Here is a 27,532-nt window from a genome sequence, read left to right as displayed (position 1 = left end):
GACAATTTGTACCCAGTTCTGTGCCAGTTAGAACACACACATGAAAACCAGCATTTCATGAAAGCCCTATTGCTCTTTTTATGTACAGGTTATCAGGAATAGATTCAGGGGGAGCTGTAACCCAGGGGTCCCTCACCTTTTCGAGTTTGCAAGCACCTTCGGAATGCTGCAAGAAGGCAACTGGCACAACTACAAAATGGCTGCCGCAGGAGGTGAAGCCAACCACAACATATCAGGAAGTGAGGTTACACATAACTCTTCAGCATTCTAGACAGAACCTCTGCTTGAGAGGATGCCTTCCAAAATGAACACATGGTGCTGTAGTGGCACCTGCTCCCAAAGCAGCCTTCAGGGAAAAAATCTTCATAGCTGACCAAATCTTCAGTGGCCAGTCAGAAGCCCTGCTTGCCAGCAGGCCTCCCTGGCCTCACCAACCTTCTAAGAACACTTGGCAGGCGCCAGGAAGGGTGGTGGCGGGTGCCATGGCACCTATGGGCATCACACGGAAGCCCCCTGCTCTAGCCCCTTTTTGAGGTAGATATGTATGCTCCAGGGCGCAATCCTATCCCAGAAGCCCCCCTTCTCAGCAGACCCAGGGGAGGGACGGTGGCTCAGGGGAGGGACGGTGGCTCAGTGGTAGAGCATCTGCTTGGGAAGCAGAAGGTCCCAGGTTCAATCCCCGGCATCTCCAAAAAAGGGTCCAGGCAAATAGGTGTGGAAACCCTCAGCTTGAGACCCTGGAGAGCCGCTGCCAGTCTGAGAAGACAATACTGACTTTGATGGACCAAGGGTCTGATTCAGTATAAGGCATCTTCATATGTTCATGTTCATGACCCATTCTAGCCCAGCTAAGCCGTGCCTGTGCGTAGCCGTGCACGTGGGAGAAACAAAATGGCTCCTACTGGTAGTCAGCGGTGTTCCCTCTAAGCTACGTTAGTGTGCTAACTCACAGTTTTTTACCCTCCAACTCACACATTTTTGTCTTCGCTCAGGAAAAATGGCCCCAGAGCAAACAAATTTACGCAGGAGCTCACAAAGTAGAATTTTTGCTCCCAAGACGCCGCTACTTTAACAATATATTAGACATGTCTTTTTCAGCCCTGTTTTGTCCCAGCTCGTGTTTTTCTTGCCTCTCTCTTGCTACTGCTCTCTTCACCACAGGATACCCGTAACATTTTTGTATTCATACCGTTCTAAGAAGTGTTTCCACATCGGAGTGCGTTTGTTGAAAAGAACCACTTACCTGGTAACGAGTTGTTTCCTTCAAGGCCAAAGTCCCTCATTCATAATGCCTAGGTTATTATACCATGTGGTCTTTACTCTTCAGATACAACAGCATGTGCTTGCTTGCTTGCCTTTTGGCTGCAGAGGCTGTTTGTTCTCCATAGCTGACCCTTGACATTCAAGTCAGATACAGTGAGATGAATGAAGGAAGACTTCAGAGGGGTATAATGCCATAGAGTTCACCATTCAGAGCAGCCCTTTTCTACAGGGCAATAGACCTCTGCCATCTGGAGATCAGTTATAACTCCAGGAGGTCTCCAGGCCCCACCTGGAGATTGGCCATTCCAGAATCAATTCAGGATACTCAGTACAGTCAAATCCATTGTTAATTGAAAAATTCCAGTGGCAATCAAGCTTAGGAGCAATGGCTTTCAAAACAGAGAGCTCCAAATTAATCACATCTTAGAGAGAACGTCTCTAGTTAAGAAAATATTGCTGAACACATTTCCTCGTCTTCTTCAGTGTCAATTCTGACACAAAGAAACTTCCATTTATTCTTCATCATCCGTGTCTTCTTCTTCCATATAAGATGTAACTACAGGAAGCCTTTAAAATATTGACACACGCCACACTTAGCCGACTTGGCAGGAGAGCCAGCAGTCCTAATGAATGAAAGAAAAGTGGTGAGACTGAATTTCCTTCTGTAATGATGTCAGCCATTCGGAGAGCATGATTTTCAGCATCGGCTTGTTTCTACATTTAGCAGGGTGTTTGTTAGGGCGTCTTACTCTTCTTGGTTGAGGCCATTCCTCCTACCTTGTTATTGAAAGTCTAGCTTTAGTACTTGACCTAGAGAGCGTTTTACTCCCACAAAGATGTCTCCTGGCATGAAGGACAAGGCAGATACCCCTCTTAGGAGGGCCATCCTTTCAGCAGTGGTGGAAAAGGAGGCACAACTTTTGGGTCATATTGAGCATTACAGAAAAGCGATCAACTGCCCTCAACCATAGTGTGATAAGAGAAAGTATTTGTGACCCATGCAAAGCAGTGGGGATACTGCTTGGTACTGGCAGCAGAGCTTGGCAACCACCATAGATTCCCCATCGAAAAATGGCAATCCATGAGCCAACCCCTCCTCCGTAGAACGTAGCTTTGGAAGTGAATGTGATGATATCACTGTAAGGTTTTGCCCAGATAAGACTCCTTGAGTATATGCAGAAGAAGCTTTATTAATAGATCAGATACAGCCCCTGCACCACCACCTCACCCCCTGGTGGCCTATAATTGAGTGCACAATGCGTGCATGGTGCAATGTCGTCACCTGGAAGTGACATCATCACGATGGTGCCTGCCCAGCAGCCCTCTCCCGCTTTGAAGGGAGATAAGCAGGGGCCACGGGGGCATTGTTTCTTCGCTCCGATTGCTCAGAGTGAAGAAACAACGCCCCCATGGCCCCTGCTTATCTCCCTTCAAAGCGGGAGAGGGCTGCTGGGCAGGGGGGACGTGGCATTCTTTCTTCACTCTGAGCAATCGGAGCGAAGAAACAATGCCCCCCCCCCCCCGCCTGCCCAGCAGCCCTCTCCCACTTTGGAGGAAGCTGAGCTGGGGGTGTTGTTTCTTCGCTCCGATTGCTCAGAGTGAAGAAACATCGCCTCCAGTGGCCTCTGCTCAGCTCCCTCCGAAGTGGGAGAGGGCTGCTGGACAGGGGGTGTGGTGTTCTTTCTTCACTTTGAGCAACCATCATCAGCATGGTGCTCACAAGACTGTGTCTTGCCAGAGCAGCCCCCCGCAGTAATTATACCTTTTGAAATAACAGCTCCCCTCCCCTTTTTCTATGCCTGCCAAAGTCATTTGAATTAATTAATATAAAGTCTTTTCTCAGGCCTTAGTGTTCTTCCCCATCAAGGTCACATTCCACATTCACTTTCCAATTCCGTTGGTTCATATCAGCGTTGCCCAGAGAGACCAGATTAGAGTTGTCTCCCCGTGCTCCCGTTCTACCTGCGAGCCTTGAACATCCCACCTCACACACAAAGCACTAAAGGTTTAGGAAATACAACTGGTGTTAGTAGTCGTGGATACATGTGTAAACTGGGGTTAGTACAGTATATGGATACAAATATATCTGCATAATGATGGGTTGCTAATGAGCAAAGATAATCGTAACAGCAAAGCCAACAATACACATCGTAGTGCCACCCTAGTTATACTTGTTAGGGACCTGTTCCTGGCAATCACTGCATCATACTTCTGCTCTATACGATTGACTGTTGATGGGCAGGGGCAGGGGAGAATATGCCAAAGAGCGGAATTGCATTATAGCTATCTGTAGTTTCGTGCTATGAACTGAGACAGAGGAATGGTGGCAGAACTGTGTGTCCTTCACAGGGCTGGCTCTAGAACAAGGATCCTCAACATGGCGTGGTGGCAGCATAGTACCTGCTGACACCTTTTCTGGCACCCACCAAGTGTTTTAAGAAATTGGGTGGGGCCAGGTGGAACAGTTGCCCAGCAAGTCTTCTGACTGGCCATCGGAGATCTGATTGGTTGTGCAGATTTTTAAAAATGTTGCTTTCGGCAGCAGCTGTCATCACAGCACAAGGACTGCTGAAATTAAGCTGTGACAGCCATGTTACGGCTGGCTCCACCTCCTGCAACAGGTATTTTGTGGACGCCAATGGCTGTGCCCGCCATGCTGTGTCACAGTTCTGGAGGTGCTCAAAAACACTGAGGACCACTGCCGTAGCAGAACGTGTGATTCATGGGGGTCCTAATACTGGCACAGGGTTGAGTGCTGCAGCAGCTCCACCAGCACCCTCCTCACTCTTCTGCATGGAGCACTCCAGATGTGAGTAGGCAATGGGGGAAATGTCTGGGTTTCTCTTTCTCACTTTTCCAAGTCTAGGGTGGGCAAGAAAATGCGCTGTGCTCAAAGGCCCTTAACACCTTAGAGCCAACACTGCATCACTTCTGCCCTCACTATAATTCTGCCCTCACTATTCTAAACGAGTGTTTCAGAGAGGGGCCATATTAGTCTGCAGCAGAAGAGCTAGTTTGGAATCCAGTAGCACCTTAGAGGCCAAGGGGTTTTTTGGGGTGGGTGGAGGGGAGTATGAGTCAAATCTCCATGATATTTCATAGAATCATAGAGCTGGAAGGAACCTCCAGGGTCATCTAGTCCAACCCCCTGCACAATGCTGGAAAAAGGTAAAGGAAGTCCCCTGTGCAAGCACCATTCATTTCCGACTCTGGGGTGACCGCATCACGACGTTTTCACGGCAGACTTTTTATGGGGTGGTTTGCCATTGCCTTCCCCAGTCATCTACACTTTCCCCCCAGCAAGCTGGGTACTCATTTGACCGACCTCAGAAGGAGGGAAGGCTGAGTCAACCTTGAGCCGGCTACCTGAACCCAGCTTCTGCCGGGATCGAACTCAGGTCATAAGCAGAGCTCTGGCTGCAGTACTGCAGCTTACCACTCTGTCCCATGGGGCTCTTGCACAATGTTCTAGCCCAATGCTAGAACTTTACAAGTACCTCCCCTCACACACATATATCCCCAGTGACCCCTGCCCCATGTCCAAAGATGGCAAAAACCTCCAGGATTCCTTACCAAACTGGCTTGGAAAAAAAAATGCTGACTGACCCCAAAATGTCAATCAGCATTTCCTTGGGCATGTAAAAAAGGGCCATGAGAACTAAGTGCTGATGCAACCCTTCCTTGAGTTTAGTCTTCCCAACATTGGTTTATAGACTTAAGTTTCATCCCTGCAACTCCAGTTTAGCCTGGAGAGGAGGCAGCTGAGAGGTGATACGATCACCATCTAGAGGATGGTGTGGAATTGTTTTCTGTGGCCCCAGAAGGTAAGACCAGAACCAATGGGTTGAAATTAAATCAAAAGAGTTTCCGGCTCAATATTAGGAAGAACTTCCTGACCGTTAGAGCGGTTCCTCAGTGGAACAGGCTTCCTTGGGAGGTGGTGGGCTCTCCTTCCTTGGAGGTTTTTAAACAGAGGCTAGATGGCCATCTGACAGCAATAAAGATCCTGTGAATTTAGGCGGGAGGTGTTTGTGAGTTTCCTGCATTGTGCAGGGGGTTGGACTAATAATAATAATAATAAATTTTATTTGTATCCCGCCCTCCCCACCTAGGCAGGCTCAGGGCGGCCAACAGCATTTCATAAGACATACAACAATAGATAAAACCTTAAATTTAACAATATAAAACTTTACATTTAACAACATTAAAAACCAGTTAATACAATTAAAATAACTTGGTCTGACAGTGCCGATGGTGTTTGACGCTAATTCTGTCAGTTTATACAATCTATACAGTTTACACAGCGGTATAGTCTTTGATTAGAACCGCGTTAGCGGATCCTTAGTTAACAGCCTTCTTCAGCAGTCCGAATATGCAAGTTTAAAGAGGGTAATCTTGCAGGCCCTGCGGAACTGATCAAGGTTCCGCAGGGCCCGCACCTCCTCAGGGAGCTGGTTCCATAGGGCAGGGGCCGCGATTGAAAAGGCCCGTGCTCTGGTGTTCTGAAGTTTGATCTCTTTCGGCCCAGGGATGGTCATTAGATTTTTGCTGGCTGACCTCAGTACTCTCTGGGGTTCGTATGGGGAAAGACGGTCCCTCAGGTAGGCGGGTCCTCGGCCATATAAGGCTTTAAAGATTACCCTGGGGGGTCCCTTCCAATTCTATGATTCTAATGTTTATGTCTGTGCAGCAGAATACACCTGCCTTGGCCTTCAGGCTGTATTCCATCCTGCCCTCCTAGGTGTTTCTCCTCATCTGGAGGAGCTTTTCTTCCACTATCAGAGTAACCCACCACCTATGTATGGAATATCTCACTTGGAAGTTCAGGACTCCCAGCTTTCCTTCCAAGTTCTGAGTCTTTGCCTCTGTGTCTCCCGCTGCCCAGTGCCTGGTCACCAAGGGGACAATTTACTGCCTTGCCTGCCTCTGGAGGAATAGCCACTTGCCAACTGCCTGCCCGCCCCTGGCTCTCCTTTTAAAATATCATGTCCGAGATGGTGGAGGTCTATGTGGTACAAAGAATAACTCCCTGCACCAAACATTATTAAGTATTTATTAAAAAGAAAATGTTTACAAGCATACATTCAGCACAGGACCAAACTGAGCAAGAGATAACAAAAGAAATGCAGAAAATGCAAACCCTCTGTCCTTCTCTATACGTGCCCTATCAGGTGTTAAAATAGGACAGGCCCTTTTTCTTAGGATGTTAGAGATCCTTTTAAAGGCACCAGTACCTTGAGGCGAGCACATGGTCAGTGCTCATGGACACAGCACCCAAGGAAAAGAGAGCCCCTTCCTGTTGCAGAGAGCTTTTATCATATCTGTTTTCCCTCCTGCTGATCAGGTCACACCAGGTCAAAGAGGTGTTTGCTGGCGATCTCTGGAATTCTCATTCCTGAAGACTTTCTAGTAATCTGTTTCCTCAAAACTCTGTTCCCTGCTTGAAGGGGGGAGAATGGGGTGGAGCTTAGCCATCCTATTGTCTCTAACGAGATCTATTAGCATTTGTATGAAGGTGAGCCTGGAAAGCCATTGACCTACTTCCTCCTTCCCACCCTGGTCTCTTCCCAGAGAGGGTGGGGGGAGACTGTGGATCCTCTCAAACCTCCCAGGCAGAAAGACATTTCTTCACACCCCGAATGCATGCAGTTGGCTCCAAACTATGATTTTGAACTTGAGTCTATCGTTGGTTGTTATGTCTTCTTATATATTTTGTGTATTAAACCATTTGTACTCTACTTTTCCTCATGGTTCAAGGTGGCTGAATTCACAAGCCACGGTTTGCTGAGTCGCAGGGCTCCTTATTTATGTCTTTTTCTAGCAAATTTGTATGCCACTTTATTCTAGACTCCTGTTGAAGATGGCTTACAAATAAGAACAGCATAGAAACATTATAAATTTTCTATAAGAATCAAGGCCATAAAAGCAGACTTCAAACCAGGTCTGTGGAGATCAGCTCTGTAACAGCTGTCTTCCTTCCTGGAATGTGGCAAGTAGACAAACCGGGGTTTACACACAAGCCAGGATTGTTTTGTATCTTGCGGACCAGCCAGAACTTGTCGCACAATCTCTGCAACGTAAACAAACCGTTGTTTATCAGGCTCCTAGCTAGAAATTTTTTGGGGGGGGAGCAGGGGATAAAATTTTAGGTGGGGGGGCCACAAGGCCCAATGTCACAAAAAGAACGGCGCTTCTCTTCAGCAACCAGGCTGCTTCAGAGGCAAGCTAAGGGGCACCAGGTCAGGAACAGAAGGAAGTACCAGGGCAAAGAGGGAAAGAGGACTTGCGCCTGCCCCTTGCTGCTTTCGCTACCCCTGCTGCTGTGTGCAGGTTTGGGGGAGTGAGAACGAGAGAGAAGAAGGCAACTGCTGCCACTGCTGTTCCTCCTTGGCCCGGGAGCACGAAGGCAGTGGCGGCAGCGGGAGGCAGCTTGGTTCTCGGTCCGTCCCCTCGTGAGCGGCAGGGAACTGCCTGGAGGGGCCTGAAAGGTCCCACAGGGGGCTGGACCCCTCAGGCCCCACCACTAGCCACAGGGCTGTTTTTATCATGGTGACCAAATGCAGCTGCCGGGAAGAACTGCAGTCAGGCTGAGGGGGAAGCAAATCCTGTGTTGTGGCCTTATTTATCTTTTGATTCTGCACTCTAAGCCACATGTGGCTTTTCTTGCAAGATGGCTCTCATCTCATCTTCCTTCAAGAACTTCTCAGGACAGCCTTCTGGGATCATTCTAGTGCCCCCCTCCAGGCATTCCTTACCTGGATCCCGTTATTTCATTTTCCACTGTTAGCCGAGAACAGGATTAAGGACATTTATCAGTTCTGTATTCATCCTACATCCGTCCTGTAGCACCACTGTTCATACAGTCGTGCCAAGAATACAAAATATGTCATGTGAAGTTAAGCTGATTAGTAGTTACTCTGATTCAACAGCTTTTTCAGTCACCTCAGATGCTTTGTGTTTGTTCTGGTGAAGGACAGGCAGGTTGCAGAGAGAAGGTAGCTTGGGGGCAGCGTGAGAAGTGCAGAGAGAGTTCTGGGAGGAGATGTTTAGAGCCTTCAGACGAAAAGGGAAAGGACTCTGGGAGGAAAATAAAAATGTACTCCCAATATTTGCTTGTGGATATAAAGAATCCAAAACAATGTTTTAGAACACTAGCAGATGTGACATCCAAAAGATCCCTTGAAAGGAGGGAGTTCCAGATTTAGCATTGCCAACCTCCAGGTAGTAGCTGGACATCTCCCGCTATCACAACTGATCTCCAGGTGAAAGAAAACCGTTCACATGGAGAAAATAGCCACTTTGGGAGTTCAGGGGGCAGAGATTTTAAAACTAGGATGCATACAGAAAAACTTAAAACCATATGCAAACATCAATGAAATACAGCATGAAAAATAAAAACAAGCAAAAATAAGGGGGGGGGGGGAAGGGGGACACAAAAGACTTCCAATTTTCTCTACAACAAATATAACTTTGATTACAACATTTTCCTTGCTTATATATAGGAACAAGAACTCTCTCTCTATCTTTTTATTTACCCTTAAGCAAATTTCTTGTTCAGAAAAACCATAAATCATCAAGTCATCCTTCTATTTTTCATGCAAAAAGGGGGTTTCCAATCTCTAATGCATAAATATATTTTCTCCAACAGACACTATAAATTTAGGCATAACTGCAAAGTCCAACATCTTCTCCCGCCATTCTTCTATTTTAAGTATTGCTGGATATTTCCATTCCTGTGTGTATGTCTTTGCTGCTGTAGTCACATATAGGAACAAAACTCCATAACTTCTTTCCACTTGATTATCAATTAAACCTAGCAAAGAGGACTCTGATTTCAGCTGTATCTCAGTCTTTAGAATCTTCTGCAAACTCTGTATCTTCCTCTTCCCTTTGTACAAAATGGGCCTCTTTCTGATATCTCTGTCAGTTTCTCCTTGGATACCTCTCAACATCAGACCATATTCCTAGTTAGTTCTCATGGCCCTCACTTGCATGCCCATGGAAATGCTGTTCATCACTTTGGGGCTAGGCAGCAATGTTTCTCCAGGCAAGTTTTGCCAGGGATCCTGGAGGGTCCTCCCAATCTTCTGAGCATGGAACAGATGCCACTGGGTGTGTGTGAATTTCCTGCATTGTGCAGGCGGTTGGACTAGATGACCCTGGAGGTGCCTTCCAATGCTATCATTCTATGACTCCTTTTCTCTCAAGTCCATAAGGGCTAAGAAATCCAGATGCCAGTAGAGTTCTTTATCAGTCTCTTCTGTTTTATTTTTTACAGCAACCACTGTATCATTGATTTGCTTAACTTCTGCAATATGTCCTATTGTTCTTTCAAGCTTTTCCACAATCTTGTTTCCAAGATTCTCTGTTTTGCTCTCTATTTTGCATCCCGTTTGTTTGAATAATTTCTGCATCATATCTGATGTGGCAGGTTGGTCTGATGAACCTTCCCTGTTAAGATTATTACTGACACTCATTGTAAAATTAAATCCAATATGCAAGTAGATAGAAATAAGGAATATTTTCAAATAAAATACTTTCACTTTTAGCTGTCATCAGTTTGCATCCTTTCACCATGGTATGACTAGCTATGACTAGCTGGTATAAGAAACTGTGCGCAGTTATATTGGATGTTCGCTGCCTCTAAATGTTTTAAATGTTTTAACTGTTTAAATGTTTTAAATGCTTTAATGTTTTAAATGGTCTAATGTTTGAATTTCAATGTTTTACACTTAATTCCTATTTATGTTAGACTCCTATGTTGTAACCCGCCCTGAGCCACTTGTTGGGAAGGGCGGGATAGAAATCACAAAATAAATAAAATAAATAAAAAATAAAAAATAACAAAGACCAAAGCAGGTACCTTGCAGTGTTTTCAAATCAATCAATTAATTTCATTTTTAGCAATCAGCAGTTTGTATCCTTTCACCATGGCAACCAAGGTCAAACCGTTTCAGAGTGTCTTAGCATCTTATCTTCTATTATGTATAATTGTCCAATAATAATTAATTCTCTAAAGTAAATATAACAACTATCTCATGGCAGATTTACCTTCGCAGCCAAAAACTTCCATGCATTCACACTTTCATCAAAAATAAGATTAAAGATTAAAAATTAGGAGTTGGAAAGTAATTAATCCCACACTTATTCAGCTTTCCTGATTCTTAATTGTACTTTTTGCTGGAGTTATTATTTCAAAAAAATTCTTTAAAGGTTTTTATAATCCCAGGAAAGAGGTTACCTTAGCAGGGGCTGTCTCTTTTGTCTTTGGCTGTAGATAATTATGTCCATAAATCTTAAAAAGCAGAAGCTGTTAATCCTTATCAGGAGTCCATACACAGCTGGGAGCAAAGTTGTTAATTCCCAGCTCAACTCAGGAGGTGTCTGTAAAGAGATTTCACTTCAACAGAAAACACCAAAGGACCAACTAAAGGGGTACACATAGTTTATCTCCTTGATCTCCTTTTTAATCTAGGGAGATTTTGCCAACTGGAGAGCCCTCCTAGTCAGTAATTAGCTGTGTTGCATCTTCACTCCCTGTGAAGACAGCCCACCATTACATCTCCACCAGAAGCGCCAAGAAAATGGCCACTTTGGAAGGCGGACTTTATGACAATATATCTCACTGAAGTCCCTCCCCAAACCATGTCCTCCTTAGACTCCACCCCCAAAATCCACCTTCTGAAACCTGATGAGTCCCAAACAATCCTCCTCATCCTGGAATTCCCAGAGTTTTCCAGCCACCACCCATTCAGTCACTTTGCTCAAGAATGGAACATTTGAGACTAGTCAATCATTGTTCAAATCCCCCAGGTCCAGAATAGGTTTCATTAGTAGTAGATGCATCACTGAATGGCCCCGTTAGTCCTAATGAGATTAATAATCTAATCAATCATTTGAAGGCAGGGAAGGCCCCAGGCCCAGATGGACTCCCACCGGAATTATTTACAAACAATTCTGACTGGTGGGCTTCCCTTCTGGCAACTCTCTTCACAGTGATCGATAAAACAGGGACCATGCCTGAATCATGGACAAATTCCATAGTTGTCCCAATTTATAAGAAGGGTGACCCACAAGAACCAGAGAACTATCGCCCAATTAGTCTGCTTGACATAGCAGGCAAATTATATGCGAGACACCTCTTGGGAAAACTCACTTAAGAAAATAAGAACATAAGAGAAGCCATGTTGATCAGGCCAGTGGCTCATCCAGTCCAACACTCTGGGTCACACAGTGGCCAATACACACACAAACGCACACACACTGTGGCTAATAGCCAATGATGGACCTCTGCTCCATATTTTTATCCAATCCCCTCTTAAAGCTGGCTATGCTTGTAGCCGCCACCACCTCCTGTGGCAGTGACTTCCACTTCATGGATGAAAGAGCAAAATCTCCTGAGTAGGGAACAGATCGGATTTTGTCCTGGCAAGTCTACAATAGACCACTGTATAATTCTTAACCATCTGTTAGAGAAATACAGTGGTAGAGGGGGAAGAAGGCTGTTTGCAGCCTTCCTTGATTTAAAAGGGGCATTTGACTCTATTCCCAGGGATTTTCTCTGGAACAAATTGGACATCATGGGTCTGGATAAATGCCTTCTTTTTATTTGTAAAACATATTCCCTTAATAGTTGTCAAGTGCGATATAATGACCTAGGTGCATTAGCTTCAAAGATCATTTCCAATCAGGGAGTCAAACAGCTGTATTCTAGCGCCCTATCTGTTTAATTTATTCCTGAATGATCTGGCCCCCTCTCTAAATGCTATTGATGGTCACTCACCCAAACCTGGGCCATCCATTATCGCCTTATTGCTCTAAGCTGACGATGCAGTTGTACTGTCACGTTCGCAGAAGGGCCTCAAGCGCCTGTTACTCGCTTTTACTTCATACTGCGAGACAAATTTCCTGTCTATAAGCTATGTAAAATCCAAAATTTTAGTATTTTCAAAGTCCTGGAAACCACAAAGCTGGTGCCTCAAGGGAAATAATACTGAACAGGTGAAAACTTTCAAATACTTGGGGGTCTTTTTCCAATATAATCATAACTGGACAGTACAAAGCAAGCAAGCAGTCATCTCAGCAAGGTGTAGTTCATCTGCCGTGGTTAGCTTTTTTTACAAGAACGGCAACCAATTTGTCCCAGCTGCCATTCATATTTTTAATGCTAAAACAGTTTCTCAGTTATATGGGATCCCCATTTGGGTTTGCGCCCTCAATTTCCAACTTGAGCAAATTCAGGCAGCATTTTTATGCCGTATTTTAGGGGTCCCCAACTGTGTCAGCTATGCTGCAGTGTTCCTCGAGACTGGAACCCATTTGATTGAGACCAGGGCATGGCTACTAACTATAAAGTTTTGGCTACACCTACACTTTAGGACAGACCCTGCTAGTTATATCCATATGATGCTAGCGGATTCCTTCGTTTCCACTTGGTATAGTCAGATCCAGAAGAAAATACATTCCATAGGTGTACCCTTGGACAACCTCTGTATGCTAAGTGAAACGCAGGCATTCAGAATCCTGAAACAGAGAATCTTAGATATTGAGAAACAGTCCCTTTGTTCTTCTGGACATAAAACTTGTTCCCCTTTAGCATTTGGTATCTTCCCAGATCATGGGCTGCCTGCTGCCTCCCTTTCCCAGATTACTTCACCCCAGTTACGCCGCTCTTTTATGTTAGCAAGACTCGATGTTCTACCCTCAGCGGTATTGTCTGGGAGGTTTGCCAACAGCCCTTATCAGGATAGAGTCTGCCCATGTAATGGAAGGCACCTTGAAACGGTCGCCCATATCTTACTTTATTGTGATTTTTATGGGGAAGTGTGGGACTGTATAATCAATCCTATTCTGTCTAATTTTTATGGATTACCTGAAGCGAAGTTAGTTTTTTCCCCCTACTATCTGACCAATGTTCCCATAGCACAAGCCTGGTTGCAAAGTACCTTTTGGCTGCCATAACAATCAGGGAGCAAAAGACTAGCTCCCCTTCTTGATGTTTGACTGGTTTTTATAGCTGAAGCTCCATGTAAATTTACTATGCTGTACTTTTTATTTCTGTGCCAATAAAGGTATTTGGATTGGAGATGCATCACTTTCTCAGGGAGGCATTAACTACCCAGACCTGGTCAACCAGCGCACCCCCACCCCCCAAAAATTTAAATAGCCAGGAAGAGCAGGGGCCATATGAACATATGAAGCTGCCTTCTACTGAATCAGACCCTCGGTCCATCAAAGTCAGTATTGTCTACTCAGACTGGCAGCTGCTCTCCAGGGTCTCAAGCTGAGGTTTTTCACACCTGGACCCTTTTTTGGAGATGCTGGGGATTGAACCTGGGACCTTCTGCTTACCAAGCAGATGCTCTACCACTGAGCCACCATCCCTCCCTAGCAAGCAGGTGGTAAAACCTCAAGCATCCAAGAAAGGATTATAGTAAAATCTATTAAAATTGGAATAGCCCAATCCCTTATATTGCAGGTTTCATTTCCTCCTAGCAGGTCTCTGGAGGGGTAGGATATAAATGTTCTAAATCAAGGTGTGGTGGTGATCGTCTCCCCTAGCAGGGTCTGAGTGTCAAGAGTCACTCCATCTTGTTCCTCTTGCCATATGTATCCAGCTATACAATACTATGCTTGTGCTAGCTATGCTGCTTTGATGTAGTTGCTGCTTGCTGCTTATCGGAAGGGAGGATGGTATGTCTGGGAGCTGGCTAGTTGCTATGTAACCAAGGCCGCGAACAGGAGGAGATGCGACCCGAGAACTGATAACAACACCTGTGGTGATGACAGCTTAATAGAAACCCTGCACAAAACCCCCGCTTTAGCTTGTCGCGCTTTGGTTTGAATTGTAACGGTCAGGGCAAAGGTTTATAAGTTGGGAGAACTGGCGGGCTTGTCAGTTCTGACAACATGTGTGTATGCCCATGAAGCTGAAATACAGATCTTGAACTCTACTTGTCTTTTCCTTGGCCCTGGGTCTGACATTTTGTCAGAACTCACAACTACCCTGGCCTAACCTAATCCCAGACTCACGATGGCTGGTGAACAGGACCAAGCTACAGGGATTACCAAGATGGACAGGGAGGAAGAACCAAAGCCCGAAGGGCCGCGGGTCACCCCGGTCACTGTAACGGTGTAGAGAAAGGACGGGGGCTCCATGGATTTCCGAGACAGTATTATAAGAGATCTGAGAGAGGAACCCCTGAAATACCACCGACTCTCAAGGCTGCAACACTCCTATCACCCGTGGGGATTCCAGGGCAACGAGAGTCGGGGAGAGGATCCTCTGGCTGGTGGGTCCAGCGACACGACTGCAGAAAGAATGAAAGAAGCCTTAGCCATCCAAAGCAGTCAACTTCGTGAGGAGATGCAAGCCATGCACACCTTCATGATCCAAGAAATGCAGAACCTCGCCTGGCAACAACCCCAATCTGGGCCAGAGGAACCAGTGCTGGTACTGGGGGGGGGGGCGAGTGAGTGAGGCAAAATTCGATGGGGACCCATCGGAACTGGTCTATTTCATCGTGATGGTGCGAGGGCACCTCACGTCTGGGCCCGCAACTTCCTGACAGAACAGTCGCGGGTGGTGTACATCAGCAGCTGTCTCCGGGGCCCGGTGGCTCGATGGTATGTTACCCTGTTTGAGAAACAGTCCCCCGCCCTGAACTCAGCTACCGACCTTCTAAGGGCTTTGCAACTCCACTTTGAGGACCCCCTACAAGAAACTAACGTGATAGCGGCCCTGCAAGACCTGAAGCAAGGTGTCGGGTCGGTCCGAGACTACCTCAGCGCATTCAGGGAGCTGAATTCCAAGGTCCAGCGATGGGATGACGGGACCAGGATTGAGCAATTCAAAAGGGACCTAAATTCCTACATCTATGGGGAGGCTCTGAAATTGGGGGAACCACAAGATCTGGACCACAACAAGATGATCGCCCTCCATAAGAAACAACAAGGGGTCCCCCCGAAAGAAGATCAGGAGAAGACACCTTGACCCAGCTTGGCCAAACGAGCCCCGGAGCAGTTCTTGTGGGAGGAGCATGACCGGAGAGCCAAAGCGAACTTGTACTTCAAATGTGTGTGTGTGGGGGGGAATCACATCGCCAGCGAGTGTCCCAGCAAGCCAAAGGAGCCGAGAACTTCTACACCCCTAAAACCGAAGGCGAAGAAGAAGACCAGCGGCCCCATTTTGGATTTGTAAAGACAATGCATTCGATTCAAAGACAATTTTGGTGGCCAGGGTTGCAGAAGGATGTAGGGGAATATACAGTAGGATGCCCCACCTGTATAATGGCAAAAAAGATGGGGGGGGGGGGTTGCCTCTGGGACACTTGCAACCGCTTCCCCCTGCTTCACGCCCTTCAATGGGGAAAACCGTAATTTGGGTCGTTGTGGACACTTTTTCCAAACAGGCCCACTGTTCATGCCTTGTAAACAACTCCCCACGGCTAAACAACTGGCCCAATTGTTTATCCAGCACATCTTTTGGCTACATGCTTTTCCTGCCAAGGTGGTCTCTGACCGCGGCTCACAATTCGTTGCCAAATTTTGGTTGCATCTGTGTGAACTTGCGGGAATCGAGCAAGGGCTCAGTTCCGCCTACCACCCACAGACGGACGGACAGACGGAACACACCAATGCGGTGCTCGAGCAGTTCGTACGCTGCTATACGTCCTTCCAACAGGACAACTGAGTGGCCCTACTGCCCTTTGCAGAATATGCTTACAACAACAGTGTGAATAGCGCCACCAAAGTAAGCCCCTTCCAAGCGGTATATGGATATGAGAGCAAACAGTTCCCAGAACTTGCTCCCCCCCCCCCCCGCGTCAGCCCCCACGGACTTTACGGAATGGTGACAAGGGATTGCAGGGGGCTGGGCAGTCATAAGTAAACAACTTCAGAGGATGCAAGAAGCCTATAAGACTCAGTATGATAAAAAACACTCTGAACTGTGGGATTTAGCAGTGGGAAACAAAATGTATATTTCAACCAAACACTCACCTAATGCACAGAACTGTAAGAAATTAGGAATGAAACACCTGGGACCTTTCTCAATCAAAAGGATTATAAATAAAGTAACTGTTGAACTGGACCTGCCTAAAAACCTTAAACATGTACACCCTTGTTTCCATGTCAGCTGGTTGAAGAAGGATCCTGGATCCTCGCATTGGCACCCCCGATGGAACCACCACCCCCGACTCTGGTCCGTGGTCAGATTCATCATGAAGTGTAGGAAATTCTCGATGCCAAGATCAAACGTGGCGAACTGTTTTATCTTATCAAATGGACTCATTTCCCATTAAGTCAAGCTGAATGGGTCAGCTCCAAAGAAACAAACTGTAAAGCTTTAATTAAAGAATTTTACAGCAAACATCCCAATAAACCAGGGGGAGGGGGGGTAGAATGTCAAGAGTCACTCCATCTTGTTCCTCTTGCCATATGTATCTAGCTATGCAATACCGTACTATGCTTGTGCTAGCTATGCTGTTTTGATGTAGTTGCTGCTTGTTGCTTATCTGAAGAGAGGATGGTATGTCTGGGAGCTGGCTAGTTGCTATGTAACCAAGGCCGCGAACAGGAGGAGATGCGACCCGGGAACTGATAACGACACCTGTGGTGATGAGAGCTTAATAGAAACCCTGCACAAAACCCCTGCTTTAGCTTGGCGTGCTTTGGCTTGAATTGTAACGGTCAGGGCAAAGGTTTATAAGTTGGGAGAACTGGCGGGCTTGTCAGCTCTGTCAACGCCTGTGTATGCCCATGAAGCTGAAATAAAGATCTTGAACTCTACTTGTCTTTTCCTTGACTCTGGGTCTGCCACTGAGCAGAGTAGCCCCTAGGACAGTCCCACTGCTTACCCAGGGCCCAGTGCACTCCCCTGGAAGTGGGATGGGGTGCGGGCAACCATTCCAGCTCCATCTTTGGTTGTTGTCTTTTGTGGATTCTTAGACCAGCTAAAAGGGTGCCCAGAAGCCTAAAGAACCCCTCACTTCCCAGCCTTACTTCATACCCAAAATACTGAATCAAAGACAGTTGCCCAGTGTTCAAGGAAAGCCACTCTGCACATGTTCAGATGCAGTCTGTTAGGTAACTGCTTTTTAATCTCTTTTTGTGAAGATGGCTGTGGGTGATGCCGAATGGGAGAGGTTAAATGAGGCAGGTGGGATCAGCACCCGCAAGAGCATGCCCCCCCTCCTTTACGCCTCTGGTACTGCCCTGTGTATGAATGTCCTTGTGGGGTATCTGGGCAGATGGCAAGGAAGCTGAGAGGATGTAGCACTCAGATGCAGTAGGACAGTTGTCCCACCTTCCCAAAGAGCTGCACATGTGTCTTCTAAAGCTGATTACATTGGTGTCCTGCCTTAGGGAACTCAAAGGTTCCCAAGTACTGAGATGGGCCATGGCATGGGTGCTACCATCAGTAGTAGACTGACTTCACTGTGCGCTTTCCAACCATCCCTAGCCCCCAAGGTGAGTGACTGACTTGTCTTGCATTTCTGACTCCACACGCACAACTTTCTTCTGAATTAAAAACGGAGGCACACTTCCCTCCTGCATCTAAAATGGTGTTCTGGGCTGACAGCTACTCTTCTCTCAGCCGAGGTACCCGCATCAGTCGCAGCAGGTGATCTCGGCGTGCCTCCTTGCCTGTCACTGAGATGCAACAGGTAACAACTCCGCTGCGTTTCTCTCTGGGGCTGGCGACTGGATTCTCCAAAGCTAAGGCAAAGGGGCAAGGCAGAGGCGGAGCGAAAGGTCCCATCCCAGAGCAGTAAATCATGCAGGGGTGCAGCAGGCAGCCTCTTTTGGTCTGTGGCTGCGAGCGCGTTTGAACGCCACCATGCATCATTAACGATGGGGTTTTCTGCCGCCCCGGGATGCGCTAGCCAGAGCCCTGGGCTGGTCTCCGATGTACCTGCATCAGTCACAGCAGGTGATCTCGGCGTGCCTCTTCGCCTGTTGCTGAGATGCAACAAATGTAGCTTATTAGACCTCTGTGACTCATACGGTATAGATTTAATGTTAAAATTTTAAGGTTTTTAGGTTTTTAAATGTTTTAACTTTTAAATGTAATAATTCTGAACTCTGTTTTATTGTTTTATTGTTTGCTGTGAGCCGCCCTGAGCCATTTTATGGGAAGGGCGGGATATAAGTTATGGAATAAAATAAACAGGTAACAACTCCGCCGCATTTCTCTCTGGGGCGGGGGACTGGATTCTCCAAAGATAAGGCAAAGGGGCAAGGCCGAGCGAAAGGCCCCATCCCAGAGCAGTAAATCATGCAGGGACGCAGCAGGCAGCCTCTTTTGGTTTGTGGCTGCGGGTGCATTTGAACGCCACCGTGCATCATTAACGATGGGGTTTCCTGCCGCCCTGGGATGCGCTAGTCAGAGCTCTGGGCTGGCCTCCGATGTACCTGCATCAGTCGCAGCAGGTGATCTCGGCGTGCCTCCTCGCCTGTTGCTGAGATGCAACAGGTAACAACTCCGCGGCGTTTCTCTCTGGGGCGGGTGACTGGATTCTCCAAAGATAAGGCAGAGGCCGAGCAGGCCCCATAGCAGAGCAGTAAATCATGCAGGGGCGCAGCAGGCAGCCTCTTTTGGTCTGTGGCTGCGGGCGCGTTTGAACGCCACCATGCATCATTAACGATGGGGTTTCCTGCCGCCCTGGGATGCGCTAGCCAGAGCTCTGGGCTGGCCTCCGATGTACCTGCATCAGTCACAGCAGGTGATCTCGGCGTGCCTCCTCGCCTGTTGCTGAGACGCAACAGGTAACAACTCCGCCGCGTTTCTCTCTGGGGCGGGGGACTGGATTCTCCAAAGATTCTCCGAAGGGGCAAGGCCGAGCGAAAGGCCCCATAGCAGAGCAGTAAATCATGCAGGGGTGCAGCAGGCAGCCTCTTTTGGCCTGTGGCTGCGGGCGCGTTTGAACGCCACTGTGCATCATTAACTATGGGGTTTCCTGCCGCCCCGGGATGCGCTAGCCAGAGCTCTGGGCTGGCCTCCGATGTACCTGCATCAGTCACAGCAGGTGATCCCGGCGTGCCTCCTCGCCTGTTGCTGAGACGCAACAGGTAACAACTCCGCCGCGTTTCTCTCTGGGGCGGGGGACTGGATTCTCCAAAGATTCTCCGAAGGGGCAAGGCCGAGCGAAAGGCCCCATAGCAGAGCAGTAAATCATGCAGGGGCGCAGCAGGCAGCCTCTTTTGGCCTGTGGCTGCGGGCGCGTTTGATTCTCCAAAGATAAGGCAGAGGCAGAGCAGGCCCCATCCCAGAGCAGTAAATCATGCAGGGGCGCAGCAGGCAGCCTCTTTTGGCCTGTGGCTGCGGGCGCGTTTGAACGCCCCCGTGCATCATTAACGCTGGGGTTTCCTGCCGCCCCGGGATGCGCTAGCCAGAGCTCTGGGCTGGCCTCCGATGTACCTGCATCAGTCACAGCAGGTGATCTCGGCGTGCCTCCTCGCCTGTTGCTGAGACGCAACAGGTAACAACTCCGCCGCGTTTCCCTCTGGGGCGGGGGACTGGATTCTCCGAAGCGGCAAGGCCGAGCGAAAGGCCCCATAGCAGAGCAGTAAATCATGCAGGGGCGCAGCAGGCAGCCTCTTTTGGCCTGTGGCTGCGGGCGCGTTTGAACGCCCCCGTGCATCATTAACGCTGGGGTTTCCTGCCGCCCCGGGATGCGCTAGCCAGAGCCCTGGGCCGGTCTCCGTGCCTTGCTGGTGGGCAGGCCTCCAGGCAGCCTTTGCAGGGCGAGGGGGGCTCGGAAGCAGGAGGCTGAGGCCAGGGCAGCCTCTCCCCTCCCTCCCTCCCTCCGTGGGCCGCGCAGCCTCTTCCCCCGCCCGCCCGCCGCGGAGCGCTGAGTGACAGGCGCGCGTCTCCTCCGCCGCGCGGTGGCGGCCCGGCCAGCCCAGCGCAACGCAGCGCAGCGCGCGATGCTGCAGGAGCAGGAGCAGGAGCGGCGGCGGCGGCGAGGGCGAGGGCGAGGAGAGCGCGGCCAGCCAGCCCGCCGGGCCTGAGCGCGCCTCCTGCCGCTCCTCCTTCGCTCCCGCAGCCAGCCGGCCGGCCATGCTGCCGCCGCCGCCGCCGGCCTCCTCCTCCTCCCGCCGCCGGGCCTGAGGGCGCCCCCCAGCCCCGGGCTCGCGTCGCCGCCGCCCGCCGCCCGTCGCCCGGCATGCCGGCTGTATGGACAGTGTGGCCGAGCAGCGGTTGACAGCCGCCAGCCTGCCCGCGCCGCACCTGGAGCACTACAGCGTCCTGCATTGCACCATGACCTTGGATGTGCAGACGGTGGTCGTCTTCTCCGTCATCGTGCTGCTGCTGCTCGTGAACGTCATCCTCATGTTCTTCCTGGGCACCCGCTGAGCCCTCGCCTCGCCTCGCCCGCCCGCCCGCCGCTGCCCTCGCCTCCCCACCCACCCCCGCCCCTCCCCCGCCCCCCGGCGGAGACCCAGACCCCCGGCCGGGGCGAGAGGGGCACAGCAGAGCCGCCCCCGACGCGACATGGCCTCCCGGTGATCTGTATGCCGTTGGTATAGTCTCTCTCCCTCACTCTTTTGTCGTGTCTTGTCTTTTGAGCATGCCTGCGAGCGGATCTGCTTCGTGCCCCGCTCGTGATGGACTTGGCTGGCTGATCTGATTCTTTGGGGCTGCTGCTGGTGGCGGCCCTAGGGATGCTGTGGTTCCTGAGCAGCCAGCCTCACCCCTTCTGGATCTAGATATAACTCTAGCTGTAGCTGTTCTAAAGAAATGCCTGGACTCTGGTCTGATGCCAATGATGCAAGTGAGGAGAGGGAAAGGGGCAGTTTGCATCCTAAGAAGCAGGGCTGTGGGGTGTGTGTGTGTGTGTGTTTAAATTCATCCCCTCAGGAAAGCGATGCTGAAACACTTTGGTCCTTATAGCCGTACAAGCCTTGCTTTGAAGCAAGGAGCTGAAAAAAAAGCACAATGCCTTTGGGAAGGAGAGATCCAGGCTAGGGAACCTGAATGCATTTGGGGCGCTAGCTAGCTGGTATATCTGTATCTGTGTTTGATGGTATCGGTCTGTGCTTAAGGTGAAGGAAAGGCAGGGAGGAAATCTGTGCAAAGGTAAAAGCTTTCTGTTGGACTTAAAGACACCGCCATTGAGGAGAGCGAGAGGAGGCTTATTTATTTAATTCTGTTGCCTTGGCAGTGTGACTGGATCCCTTAAATGCTGAGCTTCTTTCCAGTTCTCCCTTCGCACCAGTTCCTGACAGTCGGTTCTCTTCAGTGCACTGAAACGTAGCTGACTGGACTTGGGCTCCTAGCGTGTGCATTCCCATCTTTTCAGTCCGGCAAAAGAAGGCTAGATTTAAAAATAAAATAAAATAAAAGCCATTACAGAGACTTTGGTTTGGCAGCACTGGCTGGGGCAGTGGGGAGATGAAGAAAAAAAATCTTTACCCACCAGAGAGATAACAAGATTCCAATATGGGTAACTTAGGCTGACTTGATTGTGATTGATTTTCTTGACAATGAACTGCTAAATTAAATATTATGAGACTGAGGAAAAGATGTCCACTAGTTTCTGTATTTCCTATTCAGGTCATGGATGTGTGTGTGTGTGTTTGTGTGTGTGACATTGTTGCATGAGAGACAGCTTGGTGGGAGAGAAGGGTATGCAAACTGAAAGCATAAAACAAATGCCTGGGTGTAATATATCTGTGATGTGTGTGTGTGTGTGTGTGTGCATTCTTGCCATACTTCAGTCATTTTTTCTTGCAGAAAAGTGTTTGCCTTACAAAATAACCTCTGCAACACATTTATGAATGTTGAGCCCCTTGATGATGTTGGCTGCGACCATTTTCCTGTTAGCATGAGCGACTTCGCCATTCAAATTACTGTTCCCACATATTCATTGTCTGCTCTGTGGACATGTATGTCTCTGTGTGTGCGTGTGCACATGTTGCAATTCTGTGCACATTTTTATATGGTCAGGTGTTGGTATTTGAAAATGAAAAGAAATCAATGTGGCTCTTGAACAGGATAAACCACAAAGGATGGGGCCGGGGGAGGGGGGGGACAGAGAGAGATCCTGAGTGTTGGTTGTTGTGTTCTGCTGGATTGATAGAGTAAGAAGTGTTGAACATAGAGAACCAACTTTAATATAGTTGTCTAGTAAGTAATACCACTGTGCAGAGTCTGTAGCTTGAACTTCCAGTGCCTGCTGCTGGGAATTCTTTTCTCCCGCTTGTAGATTTCCCAAGGAACAGGTTGCCACCGGCTTCATGAAGTACCAGGTGAGGTTTGTGTTTATTCCTTTTTGAAATCCCTAGTGAGGCTTCCTTGCCCTCCTGCAAGCTGGAGGGAGGGAGGTGTAAACAACATGTCAGTTTATCAGAGTATTCAGTTGGATTTTCAAGGTTTTTTTAAAATCTTAAAAATGGGTTAACTGTGATGTAAATGAATAGTGTAACTGCGAGGAGGGAAGGGCGAATGAGTCACAGCAGGAAGGAATGGATGGAGAAGGAGATGGCATGAAGCATCTCGGAATGTTGTTTGTGGCTCTGAGACTCGATTTGGACACGTAGGCTTATCCAAAAATAATTCCTACAGCAGTGCTTGGCAACTGGCAAATACCACCACCTGGATGAATCACATTTCTCCATGTAGAGACTTTGTTGAGTATGTGTGTGTGTGGGTATGTGGGTGTGTGAGAGAGACTGTGAACATTTTACTATTTGAAGCATTTATTTTGACATGACTGTGATGACTTCTTTTGATTTAATCAGCGGGTTTTTTCCCCTCCTGTTTCTGGTTGCATTTAAGCAAAATCAAAGTGGATTTAGGGTATCTTAAAAGGGATTAAGTTTTGGAAAATGGCAACAGGCATTGCTTCCTGCTGTTAAGAATCACCACCAGAACAACTGATATCTGTGCCAAATTCAACCTAAAAACTGGCTAACATTCTTTCTAGACCAGGGGTGGCCAAACTTGCTTAATGTAAGAGCCACATAAAATAAACATCAGATGTTTGAGAGCCGCAAGACGTGAACAAATACTACACACACATCTTTATTAAAACTCTTAATACTTTATTTGCACAAAAAGATAAAATACATATGTATGCACTAGAAAACACAAGCATGCTAGAAGGAGACTTTTTTAAAAACAAAATTTGGGAAGAACAGTCCCCATAAGACTGGCATAGGGAAAGGTTAGGGAATTATTTTTTGGCACCACTGGGAGAAGGAAACGCACATGTACCATATAAATCACTGTTTGCATCATTATGCATCTCTTTGCCTTGACACCAAGGTTAGTAAATACAGCTCCTGCAAGAGCTATGAAGCTAGGGGAGAACCCTGCACCTCCCTCTTTAATTCCATCCCTCCTTCCGGTGGCTCCCTCAGTTCTTGCACTCTCTTTCCCCGCTTTAGGTCTCCAGGCAACCTCTGTGGTGGAGAAGAGCTCGCAAGCCTGCCTATTTCCTCCTCCACCTCTGCTTCACACACAATGAAAATGGTCACCTACCTATGTATGGGTCAGTGCTCAGAGGCTGACTGAGGTCCCGATTCTAACCACGCTTGCTTGAGAGTAAGCCTACATTAAGTTCCTCCATTAGCTCTAGGAGCCACACATGTGTGAAAGAACAACGTGTGGCTCCTGAGCCACAGTTTGGCCACCACTGTTCTAGACAAAAATGGTGACAGATTCATGCATCGTGACAGATTATTTGGAAATTAATGGGGGAACCCTCTTTAGGACTGTACAATTTGTTTTACTTCAAGGGTAAGAAAGCCATGACCAAAAGTTTGATGTGGCTCACAACTGCATGCAGTTTGAAAATGGTACAAACACTATTTTCAGAGTTTGTCAAGCAAGTGATAAATTTGATTTGGGTCACATACTCAGAGAAGAAAATCTACTTTTTTAGTGATGAACTGTGGAGGTTGGCCTATTTTTTAAGTCCGTAATTCTTATCAGTAGCTCTAGCCTATATAAGTTCACTCAGCCATTCTCCAAAATAAAAGCTAAGGCCTAAAATGGGGACCAAAGTGAAAGTACCTTCCCAATAAAGGACCAGATATTCAAACTGGTCTCTGCAACTGCACCTGTAATATTACACCGGGAACTAGGGACTTGCATCTGCAGCTGCTTTCTAAATAATGGGATGGACGAGTGAGGCTTATGGAAAGCATGTAAGGAGGACTTTAAGGGACTGGCGCTTGGCAGCATTGCGATAATGGTGAATGTGTCTAGCTGCGATGGCTTGTACTTTGCCAGATTTGAATGGCAGTCTCACGCCGGGTTCTTGCAGAGGTGGTGAGCACAAGACTCCACTTATTTCTCTTGCTCACTTTGGTGACCTTGCAGGATTATTGGTGGCCATGAGGGGCCTCAGAATTGTGTATTTGGAAAGTCATCTCCCCCATTCCCCATGTAAAAACAACACCCTTCTTAATGGTAGATGCATCTGTGTATGCGGTTCTGTGGGAGAAAGAGAACTAAGCTACAGTATTATTATTTGAAAGCGGGTCTCCAGGTATGAGCCCTTGTCTCCCTACTCGGGCTTGTCCATATGCTCCACTTACTCCTGATTTTCTTGGCAGTCAGTCTATGAGCACTGGAATTGGTTTGAGCACAGTTCTTCTGCATGTCTGCCCCCCCACGCTGCCATTTTCACAGTTGAGGAGTCAGTTTATGTTCTTCTGCACGGGCCTTCAGCAATGAGAGTTTTCAAGGGAGGGTGCTATCATCATCCATGGCATCACAGCAACTCCCCCCTTTTATTTTTTGCCCATGCATATATTGATATCTTGGCTGCATGTTGGAAAAGAAAAGGCACTAAAATATCAATATATCAATATGCTGTAGTAATTATCATTTAGGCAGGTTCCCTGTATTCCCAGCATTCCTTTTTTTTTTAAAGTAAATATCTAGCTTCCTCCCCTGTAGAGCTATGCCTTTTTGCTTATATCTCCGTGAGGGAGGAGGATAGAGACTTACTTTTTTAAAAATGAAAGGTGGGAATGTGGAGAACCTGCTTGAACTATCGTTAAAACCCTAGATTGATACATTGATATTTTAGTGTCATTTAAAAATATATATATTTAAAAATGAAACGGCTTGTTTTCAGGGCAAGGTGGGAAGAGTTTAATGTGGTTTAATGGTGATGACTTTCCAGCAGTCCCAAAGTGGGCTGGATGTGGGTGGGAGTGAGTGGGACAAAGAAGACCAACAAAAACAGGAAAAAGCAGACTCAGAATCAGCGTCCAGAAAAAGATCAGGGGGAAAGTGGTCTTAAAAGAACTGGGAGGAAGGTGGGAGGAATGAGGGGGAAAAGAAGTGAAAAAATTCATGTAGAAATCAGAAGATAAACTGAAGCAATATGGGCCAGAACCACAAGGAATGAACCCATGCAGAAAAGCCCTAAGAGAGAGGCAGATCCTAGCAACAGCACATGTGTGGACTATAGATGAGAGCCCTAAATGGTGGAGTGCTTGCAATGTTAAGGGCTACAGTATCCAAGAATAATGCCGTTGCATGTATCATAGCAACCCTGGCATCTGTCTGAACATTAAAAAAAAAATGCCTCCTTGGTTCTTTTTGAGTGGCAACCACGTTCTTAAAGCTCCAGGTATCTGTGAAGATAAAAAGCACTGCTACATCGCCCCTTGATGCCTTGTCCAGATTAATTTCTTTCTCCATACCATTTGAATTATATCCTTTTCATATAGGATGGATTGTCATTTCATTATTCAAAGCTCCCGTTACGTCATTATGAACTTCTCCCCACCCCCCCTCCCACACATACCACAGTTCATTGCAGATTTCATTTGCGGGTGGGGGGGGGAGATTGAGAGGTATGGTACAGCTATGAGATTTTCTGACATATTTCAGTCTGGCCATTGGAGGGGATGCATTTATTTATTTCTAACCCCCCCCCCCCCACACACACACACACACACCAGTAAGGAGGGCCAGAAAGTGTTCCTCTCCATTTGTTGGTAGTAAATAGAGATGCCGACTGGATTGCAGAGGAATAAGGGGGGGACACAGCTACGGGCTTTTTCAAGCATTATTATTAGCTGCATGTTCAACCTAATTCTTGTCCTATTCCCACCCCCAACAGGCCCTTTTTCTTTTCATAATGTGGTTATATTTCTCTTTGGATCAGGTATTCTGTACACAGCCCAGCTGCTGTGTACAATGACCGAAGGAAAATTGCCAATAATCAATGTAAGTTTAAAAAAAAAAATGCAATTCATTTCCATTAACAGAACCCACATTTTATGGTTCCTTTTTTTCCTTGTTGTTTCTCTTTTTCCCTTTTAATTGGAACATAGGATGCTTGCGATGATAGAAAACGTCTTTAAATTCTCTCATCATATCGTGCTTGCTTGCCTCCTTGCATGTACGTATGGCCGCGTCTCCTCTGCTTGTGCTGTGCTCGTGTGTGGAATGTTTTGTGCAGGATGCGTGTGTGTTGAGAAAGAGGAAAATGAACAAGAGGTTTGACTCGATATGTTTTATTCATGGTGTACACAGCTTCCCTTTTCTAAGCTGGGTGCCATAGCATTATTTCAAATGCTTTCCAGCTGGTGGTATCTTTCTATTTCTGGCGCAGAACTGACAGTTCTTTCTTGCTAATGTATAGATCTGTTGTAGAGGCAATGTGATTTCATTTTTAGCTATTGAGACTGGGTGGTAGGATTCAGGGGCTGGTTTGGTTGCATGTAAGGGAAGGGGGTTTCAGCACCAGGATGTGTGTGTGTGTGTGTGTGATGAATTCGCCTCCATCGGGATAACACATGGCCTTTAAAATACAGGAGGCTGATGCGCCTGTGGCCAATCTCAACCAAAGCATCAACGGCTGGATTTTTAGTATTCCTTTCGAAGCAAATGTGGAGCTGGGCTGCGAGAGCTGCAGTGATTTATATGCTACTGCCTAAAAATAGATGCTCTTAGAAGGAAAGCCACAGAGAGGGCTTGCCCTTCTTTATCCAATGTGCTGTGGGTGAATTTCCTGTGACACTTGGCTCCTGTTTTGGCAAGAGGAGGATTTTATCTTCTGTTTCAGGGAATCTGCAGATGACTGAGATTTTTTTTTTTCCTAACCCGTCTCTCCCTGCCCCTCAACCTTTTTGAGGCTGAGACCTTTGCTTGTAAAATCCTAGCATGCAATTAGTAGTGATTACCCTGGCTATTTACATCCCTTTTGAGAAATATCACCTTCGGCATCATGGGGTGATATTGTCTTAAAGCTCAGAGACACTTTTAAATTCCACTGATGAACTCTGTGCATTGCTT

At 47.5% G+C, this 27,532-nt stretch overlaps 2 protein-coding genes across 8 annotated transcripts in view; both read left to right on the top strand.

The window, feature by feature from the left end:
- Positions 1-27,532, top strand: part of ARHGEF9 (Cdc42 guanine nucleotide exchange factor 9) — a 497,418-nt gene that overhangs the window by 234,669 nt on the left and 235,217 nt on the right. The window contains exon 1 of one of the 7 annotated variants that reach the window (XM_060249026.1): positions 20,748-20,790. The exons of 3 other annotated variants lie outside the window; for them this stretch is intronic. In XM_060249026.1, coding sequence (XP_060105009.1) covers positions 20,782-20,790 — 9 coding nt within the window. In that variant the 5' untranslated portion in view covers positions 20,748-20,781. Of the gene's footprint in view, positions 1-20,747; positions 20,791-26,399; positions 26,462-27,532 lie in introns of those variants that run through there. 3 more of the 7 variants (XM_060249028.1, XM_060249029.1, XM_060249024.1) reach the window with 3 other exon arrangements.
- Positions 20,406-20,623, top strand: LOC132579605 (uncharacterized). Its single transcript, XM_060250094.1, has one exon. The coding sequence runs from the start codon at positions 20,444-20,446 to the stop codon at positions 20,621-20,623; it is 180 nt and encodes a 59-aa protein (XP_060106077.1). The 5' UTR covers positions 20,406-20,443.

Source organism: Heteronotia binoei, chromosome 11, assembly GCF_032191835.1.
Source record: "Heteronotia binoei isolate CCM8104 ecotype False Entrance Well chromosome 11, APGP_CSIRO_Hbin_v1, whole genome shotgun sequence".
NCBI lineage: Eukaryota > Metazoa > Chordata > Lepidosauria > Squamata > Gekkonidae > Heteronotia > Heteronotia binoei.
Note: the sequence above shows the minus strand (reverse complement) of the source record. Positions and strands in the feature narration are given on the sequence as shown.